Source organism: Cololabis saira, chromosome 5, assembly GCF_033807715.1.
Source record: "Cololabis saira isolate AMF1-May2022 chromosome 5, fColSai1.1, whole genome shotgun sequence".
Classification (NCBI taxonomy): domain Eukaryota; kingdom Metazoa; phylum Chordata; class Actinopteri; order Beloniformes; family Belonidae; genus Cololabis; species Cololabis saira.
Window position 1 is genome coordinate 44,263,890 of NC_084591.1, and position 14,616 is coordinate 44,278,505.

A 14,616-nucleotide genomic window follows, 5' to 3' on the forward strand; every position below is an offset into this window, starting at 1 on the left:
CATTCATGCACGCTCAATGGGCTGCGCTTGCGCAACAACCCGCCGCTGTCCACGGTAGAATGTTAAACAGCCGCGGTGCGTTCACGGACTCGCAGCCCGCGGTGCGTTCAAGGTCAAAGGGAGGACCCGGGGCAATATTATTATTATTTCTTTATTTGGTATGGACAGTACTCGAGTTGTAAAAAAAAAATCAGGGTGGATGGTGGATTTGATCATATGTGGACAGATAATTTGTGCTGATTACAAATAATATACTATATTACAAATAATAGCAGTGACCAAAACACCTGCAGAAATACTGCAGGAATGACATAGTAGCAGTTAAATGCAGCCTTCTGTAAGCTTTAAATATCCACTGGGCTTACATCAAATACATCAAAACACAACAATAAAAAACACTTTTCTGAACTTATCAATATGCCTCTGTCCTTCACAGGATAAGTAAAATGAATCACTGCAAAAACTCAAAATCTTAACAAGAATATTTGAACAATTTTCACCTGTTTCAAGTAGATTTTCACTTAAAATAAGTAGAAAAATCTGCACGTGGAACATGATTTTATTGGTGGATAATAAGAAGATAAATCTTGTCCCACTGACAGATTTTTCCAACTTATTTCAAGTGAAAATTTACTTGAAACAGGTGAAAATTGTCAAATGGAGGCTCAAATCCTCCATAGCAGAACCCTTCCACACCGCATTCTCACCGACACAGACACACAATCACGCACCGTTTCCCCCTCCCCGGGGGGGTCCAGCACCGCCAGAAGGCACCCGAGGCTGCACGGCGAGCCCCGCCAGGCCCGGGTATCCCGACCCACCTATCCCAGGCCGGTGAGGGAACGCGGGTGATGTGGGACCCCCTCCCGCCCCTGGTGTTGAGTGCATGTGATTAATGCCATAAAAACAGGGAGGGGGAGGGCCAAGTATCGATTTGACACCGACCCCCCCCCCTCCCGAACTACGTGTCATTGTCAAATGTATTTATTAAGTGTTGAATGTGCAGTGTCTACTTTGCTGTTAAAACCGTGAGGCGGGGAGTGCCGGGCCACGCGGGACGGTGCCCCCCACGACCCGGACCCCCCGCCCTTCGCCTATGTGCGTATGAATCGTGTAGGGGGGGCAAGAGGGGGAGCGGAGGCCGAAGCCAGGAAGCAGGACCTTACAACAACTTAATTTCTAACATCGCCAACAACTGCTACTACTACAGATGAACAGTACAACCATGTAAACACGGACCAAACTGCCTAAAAACTTCTGCTATTAAAATGAATTATTGACAAACTACAATAGTGTCAGAGAAAATTCACATTTCCAACATTTCAACAGCTTGTCCAACAGAAGATTATTAAGAGAATCATTAAGAGGCGACTGTAGAGGTCTGAAGGACCTTTGTGGACAGATCAGCTGGTCTGTTTTTGTCTAAATGGTTTCATTCAAGTTAAAGATGGGTAAAGTCTGAAAAGTATTTTTTTCTGAGGAGAAAATGTGGTACATAACAACTTTTGAAAGCTTTGCTGATGGATATTTAAATAAACCTCACAAAGAATGTATTAATCAATAAATGAATTGGTAATTTATTAAGATTAATTTCAGAATAAGACATGTTTCTGAGGAGTTGGTAGTGACCAGCACAGAGCTTTAAGGTGCATGGGTCTTTTACATCCTATCAGTCATAACTTGACTCTGTTAAACTTTAACTGGAAACAGAGTATGAAAGAATACTCAAATAAATTTACAAAGCCATTCAAAATAGTTGCACATTTCAGAAACATGGTTTGGTGCTGATAAAGGACCGGGCTTTGAAACAGATGGTTATGAATTTAATTGTATAAACAGAAACAACAGGAGTGGAGGGGGACTGTGGACAAAGATTTGAATTATGAGGAGGTGGAAAGTATGACAACGGCAATTAATAACTTCGTAGAATGCATAACAATTGAAATCTGTAAAGAATAAAAGAAAAACTTTTATATTGAGCTTACATATAGAGCACCAGGCTCAAGTATTGAAGCGTTTATGGTGGAGGAAATATGTTTTGAAATACTTTATAAAATGATTTTCATATGTGGGGATTATAAATATTATATTGGTAAATCTGAATAAGCATTAAATGACTGACGAATGTCTCAGCACAATGTATAGTATGAGTCTATATCCAAAAATCAGCAAACCCAGCAGAATCACATCCCACAGACCAAAGACATTGGAAACAATGCAGTGATCGAACTGTTAATCAACATTAGTGACCACCTCCCAGTTTTTACAGTCTATCACAAAAACTACAAAACATTCCAGTTCCAGATAAAACCCAGATAAAAAAAGATAATTATAGCTGAATTAAAAACCATGAATGCATTAAAGAACGACTTACTGTAACTAGGGCTGGGCGATATGGACCAAAAGTCATATCTCGATATTTTCTAGCTGAATGGCGATACTCGATATATATCGATATTTTTTCTGTGCCTTAATTGGGGTTTCCCCCAAAGCATTATAGCATAGCTTCTCTGTTAGCTTCATTTTTTCTGAGGCAAACCCTTAAAAAAACAGTCAGTTTTAATACAAAGCCTCGTGCCAAATGTCACACAGGTACCTTTATTAACAGAGGTCTGCACAATATCAAAATGTATAAAACAAATGAAATAAAAATAAACTGCCTGCACATATAGAATAAAAATGCTTCTTGAATAAAATAAAACAAATATCCCTTTCCTGCATAACAATTAAATTAAAATACACTGTGCAATTAATACAATGTAGACAGTAACAGGCAGACTTTTCCACTGAGGTTGACAGTTGTGCAAATAACAAAACATTAGTGCAAATCTCAAATAAAACGTTCAAGTCAATTTGTCAAAAAATAAGCTATATCAAAATCATAATTTTTTTTGTTTTTTTTAAATAATCGATATAAACGATATTGTCTCGTGCCATATTGCGTTTGAAAATATATCGATATATATTAAAATCTCGATATATCGCCCAGCCCTAACTGTAACCAAACAAAATTGGGAAATGGTATTTAAAGAACATGACATAGATAGTAGTCATTTTTCTTTTTTTTCAAATATTCACATCACTATGACAAAAACTGCTCAATGAAACAATACATCAGAAAACAAAAGTACATGGTTAGAGCATCAGGGTTGCAAAATGCTTGTAAAGAATTCACAAAACCAAAAACTAAGAAAGCAGAGGAAAAAATATAAAAACTGAATTAACTAATATTATAGGGATATATAGGAAATAATATTTTCGTAACAAATACAGTATAAAAGGGATATGGGACATATTAAACAGTATTATTAAAAACAGTTCTAGACAACAGTCATCCTGAATATTGTATTGATAACAACGTAAAAAAAGGACAATATGGAGGAAGTTCTTGATAGTTTTCACAACGTTTTTGTAAATGTTGGACCAAACCTGGGAGAATACCTGATCCCATGTCGTCTGAAGATTGGAGTGATGTTATTACTGATAGGAATCCTAGCTCAAAAAAGAAGGAACTGATATAGACACTACTTCACAAAAACATACTGTACCTGTTTCACAACTTCCAAAATTCTCAAGGATTCTAGAAAAAAAAAATGTAATAACTGATGGATTCATGGATAAACACATACTATTTTCTGATATTCAATATGGTTTCAGATCAAACAGTTCAACATCACTGACATTAACCAAATCAATAGAGGAGCTTACAAATGCAATAGATCACAAACAGTACTCAATAGTAGTATTTATAGATCTTAAAAAAGCCTTTTCACACAATCAATCACAACATATTGGCATGGGTTGGTATGGGATGAAAACAAAAGCCCCATTTGTGAAGTTGGGACATGATTCATCGTTGTGTTTGGACATTGCCCGTAGCGTCCACCAGGGGTCAGTATTGAGTCCAAAGGTGTTTTTAAATAACATTTGGAAAGTATCAAAATTGTAAAAATTAGTCCCATTCGCAGATGAAAAATATTTTTCTTCCGGGGTGGATTTACAGGAGATACTGGAGCTTATCAGCTGTGAAATGTGCAAACTGAAAAAGTTGATTAGCAGAAATAAATTGTCATTAAACTTATGTAAAACTAAATTCATGTTGTTTTCTTATGGGGAAAAGTTACTCGTGTGCAGATACAGGTAGATGTGTGGACATTGAAAGAGTTTATGAGAATACGTTTCTTGGTGTGATAATAGATGACAAAATAAACTGAAACTCTCCCATAAAACATGTACAAACCAAATATTGAGAAGCATTTTAATACTGAGCAAATCACTGCACTTTCTATATTGTTCACTGGTTTTACCATATCCAAATGACTGTGCAAAGGTTTGGCCCAACACACATAAATGTACACTACAATCACTATCTATACTACAAAAAAAAAACCATAAGGATCCTTCATGAAGCTAGTTAGAGATCACATGAATTCACTCTTCCTAAAATTAAAATGAGTGAAATCCACTGATCTGGTTCATTTTCACATGGCAGGTGTCATGTGCAGAGCAAGAAATAACCAACTCCCTGGAAGTATTCAATCATATTTTTAGCAGAAAAGGGGATTCCACTTGGAGGGAGGGACTACATTTTAAATGGGGCAGATTTCACACGCCATTTTCACTTTTCCGTCTTTCAGTATGTGAAGTGACGGTGTGAAACAGATTGTGTGGAGCCCAAGCAACATTCAAGCACGATGAATTCAAAAAGCCGTACAAAAACATGGTTTTCATGAGCTACTGGGAGGAAGGAGAACTTTGACACAGCTGGCGTCACAGTTTTTTATTTGTTTAGTTTAGTTTATTTACATTATTCATTTACCTTTATATTTGTGCATTTATATTCAAATATGCAGATAATGATGGGAATGGGGGTATTAGTGTATTACAGGCTGTAAATAAGGGTTAAGGCTGAGTAACGGACATGGGGTAGGACTTAAATAAGCATAGCTTCTTCCGACTCCTATTCTGAGATTGAATATATATATATATATATATATATATATATATATATATATATATATATATATATATATGTATATATCATATGTTGCTTCTCTTCTTGTATGTCTCCACATGTATTCCCACATGTCTGAAATAAATCTTCAAATCTCAAACTCAAACATTGATCATTACTGACCTCTCCCGCATTGATACCTCTGAAAAGTAAAATACCAGTACACCCCTAGGTGGCGCTATACAACACCTTTTTACATTCTGAATATCTTTAGAAATGCATTGTATGAGTTTCTTAAAAATCTTTTTTCCCCTCTGATTTCTTGGAAGATGCCCAGTCTAACTGAATGACCCACACTCATTTCCATTTGTCGTTAAAAACAAAACAAATGAGTTTGAAGCTGCTTGTCCTATTTTCACAAAAATGGTACAATTCATCTATAATCAAAGCTGATGAGAAGATGTTAAATCATTTTGATAGGACAACCTCAAATTACACACCAATCAAATGTGTGGGTGTGGCTCATCTGCAGGTTGTGATGTAACAATGTAAATAGTATGACCCTCTAGACATCCCTCTAGGAAGCACACTACATTTAATTTAATTCCTAAACATGCAAGCTATGGTCTAGTTTCATCCATAGCTGGTGTTGCAACATGGCTGCTTTATCTTACTAAGAAACTGATATTAAATAAATAAATAAAACCTGAGATTTGGTGTGCCTGTACAAGCTTCATATCAAGTCTAAATATGAATGGACAGAAGATCCATGACATCCCTGATAGTTTTTGTTTTAAAGCTTCGTGGCACTTGTACCGTGCAGCTCAGCGTTGCCCAGGAAACCTACTGGAACACGCTTCGCGCATGTCAAACAACTTTAGCTGTGGCTACAGCTCTGTCGGTAAATCCGCCCTGAAGACGCTGCTGAGCATCCAGTGAACGTTGGCAGCTGAACTTCCTGTTTCAGATGGTGTTTCTGTGGTTTGTATGATGCTTTTGGCTCTCGCCGCCTTCAGCTGCCGGCAGACGTTTGCAGCAGAACAAACCATAAAAGTGTTGACTTGACAGTGAAATAAAAAAAAATTAAAAAATGAGACCAATTAAAATGTCACGTACATCTGATAGTTTCATGTAATCTGCTCTAGTAAGAAATCAGGAAATAACAGAATCTGGCGACAACTAAAGAACAGCACTTTCAAACTGATCTGAGAGTACTGCTGTCTGGTGTTTGTTCATGACAGATGCAGCATGATGATGAGTTAGGGCTGTGCGATTAATCGATTTTAAATCAAAATCGGATTTATTAATCACAATCGATGTTAAAAAAAGGAAAATCGGAAAATCGATTTTCCTTTTTTGCAGCTGCCTGCATTACAGACAATACAGAAAATTACAGAAAATTGTAAATGTTGTCACTTTACTAAACTCAAGGAGGATTTACAGTATCTTTCAATTGCACTTTCCCAATAGGGAAATTTGTTTGCCATTTTTCTTTAAAAATAAAGATAAAATATTTGAAACAATTTATTCCATTGTCTTTTGTAGTTTTACCAAAAAAAAAATCGAAATCGAAATCGAAAATCGGGTTTTCAGAGAAAAAAAAAAAAATCGGGATTTTATTTTTGTCCAAAATCGCCCAGCCCTATGATGAGTTCACAAATGAAAAATATGAACCGAAAGGCGTACGTTTTTATGTAGTCGTCTGAGCGTCCTGAACCATTTCACGTGCTGGTCTGTCTCTGAAAGAGACGCAGGAAATTCTCCACCAGAACCAGGACTGCAGGTTCTGTGATGAAGCTGTGTGAGATGTAGTAAAACTTTCAGGTAGTCGTGGTTTCCACAGGCTAAAGCATCATGAGGTGTCACTGTCCACAATCACTGAGGTTTATGGTCTTGTAAATGAAATATACATCGACTTTACGAGGTGTTGTTTGTCCTTTTTCCAGATTTTCGGCCAGTCATCCGTTTCACAAACCTACATCACGTTATGTCACTGCCCAGAGAGTTACAGTAGACAAATATCATTGTTTTAAAGTTTTAAACATGAAATCGCACAGCCAGGTAGTTGTATTTACTCCGTATTATTCCAACTGAGTGTTTCCAGTGTTGCGGTGCTGGTCCAGGCTGCGTAAAGGCTCCAGCAGCAGAACATCAGTGGAAGAAGCTGTGAATCTGCTGAGCGCCGGCCTGGCCCACGACGCGCTCCAGCTCTGCAGGAGACGCAGCGCAGAGCTGCTGGATGCTGGGGAAGCTCTGCAGCAGCGCCAAAGCTTTGACCCGGCCCACTCCGGGGATCTGCTGGACCAGGGCCAGGACCAGCGGGTCCAGGAGCCGACAAGAGCTCCGTCTTCTGAAAGGGTTCTCCCTGGTCTCCCCGTTAACCTGCAGACAATCAGAGAGATTTGTGTTTTCAGTTTACACACGAGTGCCTGATGTAAAAAAAATAAAATAAAAAACAATGTTCATCTTAGCCTCTCTAGAATTAAACTAATAACAATCGGCTGTTTTAAATTAGAGAAGAGGTGAAACATCTATCAGTATCAGACAGTTCTCACCACTGGCCTGCGGCTATCGATTTCCCAATTCTAAATCGATTCTCATATTAATTCCTAAAAATCATTTAATTTTATTTTTTTTTTGGGGGGGGGGGGGGGGTTCTTTTTTTTTTTCTTCTTTTATTTATTTATGTATTTTTTTTTCCATCATTACATTACAACTTTTGGTTATTTTTTTGTTTATCCCCAAAAAAGGAATGTTTTGTTGGACATGAGAATAACTGGTGCCATGATTTTGCCTTTAAATATGTTTAAAGGTATGAAAACATTAAAGTGTTAGGTTATAATTGCATAAATTGTCTATATTTCATTACTTTATATACTGTCTTGGGGTTACATTTTCAAAAAATGCTAAAAACCAAATGCTCAAAAATTAAAAACCCAAATAGACCGAAAATGGAACAAGTAAAAACGGAATGTGGGAAAAAATAAAACCGATTTCCTCTGTCTCTGTTTCCTCCTTGGATCTGTTTGGTAATTCTGACCCACGATGTTTCTGAAAGCAGTTCTATCAGCATTCTGGGAGCTGATTGGTCCTTACAGCATCATTAGCTGCAATACTTGCTGTTTAATCTCAATATAATACTAGTAGTAATATTGTGCATAACTACACAGTCATATAATTCATGCAACAGCTCAAAAAACAGTTGTAATAACACTAACCCAAATCAATATCGGAATCTAATCGGATCAAATCAAATCTTGATCGATCCCCAGCCCTACCTGCCGCATACATTCTTTAAGAAACCTTTTCTTCCTTTTCTCAACTTTCCTTTCTACAATTCATCCTCCATGCATGCATGCTTAATCCATCCATCCATGGTTAATCCAGTGCAGGGTCATGGGGTCTACTGTAGCCCATCCCAGCACAGAGAGAGGTTACTGTACTGTCTGCAGACGACCATGTCCTCCAAAATCATCTGGAGAAAACTGTTATAAGCAGTTACACCAAAGAGCTGTCCGCCACACAAAATAAAACCTGTTTCCATGGCGATTAGACAGACTGAAGCTGTTGGAAGAAGCTCCTTTACTTTATTCCACGTTGACATTTGCCTGTTCTGTCAATCATCTGAGTACTGACTCAGTTAAATGGAAGCAGAAGCCATGAACTTGCCTCCGCTGGCATTTCTTGACAGTAGTTTTTGCAAGATCCAGTAATTTAAGACTTGTAACAAGTTGGAAGTGACCGGGCAAGTATCAGAAAGGCCGGTAGAAAAGAGTTCTTTTTTTAAATGTATTTTATTTTTTATTTAACTCCCCTTTTACCAGGAAGGTCACGTTGAGATCACAGATCTCGTTTTCAAGGGAGCCCTGGCCAAGAAGCAGCAACAGCACATCCCACGGAGATGAGACAATCACAAGCAAAATCAGTTTCAATAAAAACAAACATAACACAAACTAAGATTTCAACAGTCAATGAAACGCAACTAAAAGCAATGACAAGCGTTTATAGACTTAAAATGCTTTGGTTTTTCAGCAGGGAATTTATTTTGAAATAGTTTGATTCCCCCAAATGTCTGTCATCCCTTTATAAATAAACTAGTCTAAAATTGACAGAGTAACTCTGCACCTTGGGTCAATGCCTCAGCGAACCTCCACGTAAACCTCCATGTTAACCGAATACATTTAAAATACTCACCATCTGAGTAATGAGCTGCGAGGCCTCCGTCTGCCCGCCGACGGGCAGCAGAGACAGACCCAGATCAAACACCACGAACTTCTGCACGCCAGAGAAGTACTGCTCGCTGAGTCCAGTCCTCTCCACCAACACGGCCTCCTGGAAACTGCTGCCGGCCTCCAATGAGATGATACACGCTTCCGTCAGACGTACCAACACGCAGGGACACGGAAGTTTGTCGGTAACTTACATTTCGGTAGCGCACCAGCTTCCTCTTGTAGCTGCTTCCTGCTACGATATCACTCTCAGACAAGTACAGGATGCTGCTTTTGTTGGGAAGGTGGAAATCAGCAACTCCCAGTTGGTTCTCATAGACGATTTTCACGCCTCCACCTGCAGAACAAGAGTTGCTTATTAAACTAACATTCAAATCTTTCATGATGTTCAATTTCGGTTTGTTATGGCACACTTAAGTTTGCAACCGACAAAAAGTTTTTGATTTGTTAATCATATATTAACTTTTTGAAAAAAAAACAACAAAAAAAAACGAGAAATTGATGCCACTCAGAGACATGTAAGCATTAAACAAAAAAAAAAAAGGAATTCTATTCACAGAAATAAATATTACAATGTTAACAAAAAAAATTGAGGTGCCTTGTCCGTAATAGTTTACCCCTCTAAACAGGACATACAGTGATTAATACCTTTCAAAGTGAAACGCATGTCATGGCAGATTAGAAGGAGGTGAACAGGGTGTGTTTTCCCAATATCTTTCAGGCTCAGCACAGAGCAGATAGAAGTTAAAATATTATTTTTTAAATGCCCAAGTGCAGGCCAGCGCCTCCCTCTCCCCCACCCAGTACTTTTGCTCAGTCAAAGTAAGTGACCACGAAACAAACGCCACCAAGCGTTCAGTCCTGTGCTGGATTTGGGACAGAGAGGCAGCGAGTGAGGCGATGGATGCATTGCAGGTTACAAACATAGGGCTCTGCAGATTGAAGTGGGCGAGCAATGATGGGGAAGTGAGCGGTGATTTGAGCTGGGGGGACTGCAGCAAAGCCTGCAGGTGTCCAACGCCAAGGCACACCTGACTTTAGGAGCACGCGCAGCGATGCAGTGGTGTCTTTCCATTAATTGTATACCATTTCTGTTGCAAGCTTTTTTCACAGAAAACAAATCAGTGATGGACTAAATGACTAGAAAAATTGCAGCGACATACTAAAAATTCATGAGAACAGTCCAGAACATTAGAAACACATGATGACCTCATGGAAGGAGCTTGAAACTCGTCTTGATGAGGACCAAACAATAGACAGAGAGAAGCTGAAAGAAAGTCCTGACCAGATTGGTGGCCTGATATCAGACAGTTACTGGCAGAGTGAAATATTGCTCTCAGGGGAACCACAGAAAGACTTCATGAACCAGACAATGGAAACTTCCTGAAAGAAATACAGGACTGTCTCAGAAAATTAGAATATTGTGATAAAGTTCTTAATTTTCTGTAATGCAATTAAATAAATGTCATACATTCTGGATTCATTACAAATCAACTGAAATATTGCAAGCCTTTTATTATTTTAATATTGCTGATTATGGCTTACAGTTTAAGATTAAGATTCCCAGAATATTCTAATTTTTTGAGATAGGATATTTGAGTTTTCTTAAGCTGTAAGCCATGATCAGCAATATCAAAATAATAAAAGGCTTGCAATATTTCAGTTGATTTGTAATGAATCCAGAATGTATGACATTTTTGTTTTTGTAATTGCATTACAGAAAATCACAATATTCTAATTTTCTGAGACAGTCCTGTATATGCCATGCAGTGAATAAATAAATCAACTACAAACCTCTCAGTCCCTGAATGAGGGAAGAATTCCTCCATCTCTCGCTGCAGATCACGTGTCCGTGCGGAGGAACAAAGTTCACTGAAGCCGCTAAACTCATGCTTCATCCTGTTAAACTTCTGAACAAACAGCACGATGTATGGTGAAAGTGTGACAACTCTAAATCAAACCAGACTGTCCATAGATATATACGTGTATATGTGTATAAGACTGTGGACCAAAGCGTTTTACTGCAGATGTAAACAAACCTCCAGAACGGTTGAATCTCTTGTTCTCGCCCTCCGTTGGTTTGAATGATGAACACGGCGCCCCCTGCAGGACAGGCGGGGGAACGACCACGCTCCAACCCGAAACCACACCTGCCAGACTCAACACCTCATGTCAAATAATAACAAGCAGAAAAAATTATGCACTTAAAATAAATTTTTATATCAATCAATCAATCAATCTTTTTATTTAGAATCAAGTCCATTAAAAAAGACAAACAAATATACAACAATATTTAAAAAAGACAGTCATACCAGTGTTTCCACATAGCAGACTGGTATCTTACAGCACTGAGGACTGGGTTGGTTAACATAATAATAATGGCATTACAAGAGCTATTAAGTCGACATATGAATTTGAACATCAATCTCCTCAAAAGAGCATGAAAAGTGATAACTTGTACTTTACAAAAGAGTTCACTTGCACTAAACTATCTTGGTTTCCCAAGCAAAATACGCAGACAATCGTTGTACACAACCTGTAATTTATGGATGCTGGCCTTCTTAAATTTAATCCATAAGGGTGCAGTATAAAAAGGGGTACAGTACGCCCTAAAAAGACCCACTTTCACCCTCTCTGAACACCAGGAAAATCTTCTGGTCAACAAATTAGCCTGCATATATAAAATACGACGCTGTCTATTCATATCTTCATCATCTGTCATGTCATCAGTGATGATGTGTCCCAGGTATTTAGTTTTAGAGCAAGCAGGAAGCATTTGTCCTGACAGGTACAAGGATGGAAAAGTGAGGTCCTTATCTCCTTTTACTTTGCAAATAAGAACAGAACTCTTTTTAGCATTATAATTCACATCAAATTTTACACCATAATTAGAACATATATTGAGAAGCTCTTGTAACCCAGCACTGTTAGGTGACACAATTGCCAGATCATCGGCATACATAAAATGATTAATAAGTTCATTGCCAACCATGCAACCTGTTTTACAGTTTCTATTGTACTATTGTAATGACAATTTTTCCAATTTCAAAAAAAAGTTTTCCTATTTCCAAAGCTTTTCTCATTGCTTCACAGGTGGGACAGGAGTGAACCAACACAGACCCAAATGACTAATTTCCAGGCAGTGACAGTTGCAGTTTGTCGGTGGTTTGTTGAAGAAACGGTTAACATAGCAGTTTTCTGTTGCAGGTGCAGCTCTGTTCTGTTTGTCTGTGTGATCTGTTGGGCGGTCTGGTGAGAACTGTTTTCCCTCCCCTTCCCGTGCCTCTCCTTTTCTGTCACCTATGCCCTCTATACATGCTGAACTCTAATCACAACCACCTAGTGTCTAAATGATGTAACCACAACCCAATCATTAAATTAAATAAACTGCCAACAATAAACAAAAATAAATGGCTCCTACAACTATTTTAGATCATACCTGTCAAGTTTTGGATTTAAAAATATGGGCCGAGGTCCAGTATCTTACATTTTAAGACAGATTTATGAGAAATCCAAAATAACTACCTGTCAACCACTTACGAACTACACTTACAGTGGGACAAATAAGTATTTAGTCAGCCACCAATTGTGCAAGTTCCCCCACTTAAAAAGATGAGATGGATGGGTACACTTCAACTATGAGAGACAGAATGGAAGAAAAGAATCCAGGAAATCACATTGTAAGATTTTTACTGAATTAATTGGTAAATTCCTCGGTAAAATAAGTATTTGGTCACCTACAAGAAAAGCAAGATATCTGGCTGTAACTTCTCCTTTAAGAGGCTCCTCTGTCCTCCACTCGTTACCTGTATTAATGGCACCTGGTACTGGTTATCAGTATAAAAGACACCTGTCCACAATCTCAAACAGTCACACTCCAAACTCCACTATGGCCAAGACCAAAGAGCTGTCAAAGGACGTGAGAAACTAAACTGTAGATCTGCACCAGCCGGGAAGACTGAATCTGCAATAGGTAAGCAGCTTGGTGTGAAGAAATCAACTGTGGGAGCAATTATTAGAAAATAGAAGACATACAAGACACTGATAATCTCCCTCCATCTGGGGCTCCACCAAGATCTCACCCCGTGGGGTAAAAATGATCACAAGAACGGTGAGTAAAGATCCCAGAACCACACGGGGACCTAGTGAAGGACCTGCAGAGAGCTGGGACCAGAGTAACAAAGGTACCATCAGTACATTACTAGAACATTTTGGTAGAAACACAACTTGTGTTTGGAGGAGAAAGAAAGCTGAGTTGCATCCAAAGAACACCAGACCTACTGTGAAGCATGGGGGTGGAAACATCATCATGGGGATGTTTTTCTGCAAAGGGACCAGGACGAATGATCCGTGTAGGGAAAGAATGAATGGGGCCATGTATGGTGAGATTTTGAGTGAAAACCTCCATCATCAGCAGGGGAAGATGAAACGTGGCTGGGTCTTTCAGCAGGACAATGATCCAAACACATCGCCCCGGCAACGAAGGAGTGGCTTCGTAAGAAACATTTCGAGGTCCTTGAGTGGCCGAGCCAGTCTCCAGATCTCAACCCCATAGAAAATCTTTGGAGGGAGTTGAAAGTCTGTGTTGCCCAGCGACAGCCCCAAAACATCAGCGCTCTAGCGATCTGCATGGAGGAACGGACCAAAATACCAGCAACAGTGTGGAAAACATTGTGAAGACTTACAGAAAACGTTTGATCTGTCATTGCCAAAAAAGGGTATATAAGGAAAAACATTGAGATGAACTTTTGTTATTGACCAAATACTTTTTTTCCACCATAATTTGCAAATAAATTCATTAAAAATCAGACTGTGATTTTTCTGGATTTTTAATTTTTTTTTATTTTATCTCTCAGTTGAGATATACCTGTGATGAAAATTACAGGCCTCATCTTTTTAAGTGGGAGAACTTGCACAATTGGTGGCTGAATAAATACTTTACCCCAATGTTTATATTAAAAAAAACTCAGAAAACCTTATGTTGGAAACTGATGGACAAAAATGGCAAAACTTTTTTTTGCCCCACTGTATGTGCTCATAGCCTCATAAGCCGACATTTGTTGACAATGAAATGCTGTGGACATTCCTAATTCCTATGTGTGTAATTCCTATAACGGAGCCTCAATGAAAACAAAAGTGAATTAAAGCACTTATTTAATTTAAATATTTTCAGTTCATATACACATTGATTGTCTTCAAGTGAAACATTTACATTTCCTTTTTAATTTGCCATTTTCACTCATGCGGCTCTCTGGCCTTCACTGACTGATATACAGCGCTGGTGCTGCTGACGGACATGGGTCCTTCCCCCGTGAGAGACACCAAAAACGCAGTTATAAATCTTTCAGAACGGGTAACTGAGTCCCGTATTTAGGAAAGTAAATTCGGTTTCCCATTTTTTTTTTTTTTTTTTTGTTAGATATTTACACGAAG

General features: G+C 38.6%; 1 protein-coding gene across 1 annotated transcript; it reads right to left on the reverse strand.

The window, feature by feature from the left end:
• Positions 1 to 6,553: 6,553 nt before the first annotated feature.
• faap24 (FA core complex associated protein 24) lies at positions 6,554 to 11,231 on the reverse strand. The gene is made up of 4 exons (XM_061722707.1): positions 10,978 to 11,231; positions 9,378 to 9,520; positions 9,149 to 9,304; positions 6,554 to 7,336 (listed from the first exon to the last, which is right to left on the reverse strand). Exons 1-4 carry the CDS (start codon positions 11,072 to 11,074, stop codon positions 7,106 to 7,108), a joined length of 627 nt encoding a protein of 208 aa, XP_061578691.1. The 5' UTR covers positions 11,075 to 11,231; the 3' UTR covers positions 6,554 to 7,105.
• Positions 11,232 to 14,616: the final 3,385 nt, after the last annotated feature.

Coding starts and splice junctions, on each gene's coding strand:
- faap24 (XM_061722707.1), bottom strand. CDS start 11,074: ATGAGTTTAGCGGCTTCAGTGAACTTTGTTCCTCCGCACGGACACGTG. Junction 9,305..9,377: donor AGCTGGTGCGCTACCGAAAT/GTAAGTTACCGA, acceptor ATCTCATTGGAG/GCCGGCAGCAGTTTCCAGGA. Junction 7,337..9,148: donor CGCAGCTCATTACTCAGATG/GTGAGTATTTTA, acceptor GATTGTCTGCAG/GTTAACGGGGAGACCAGGGA.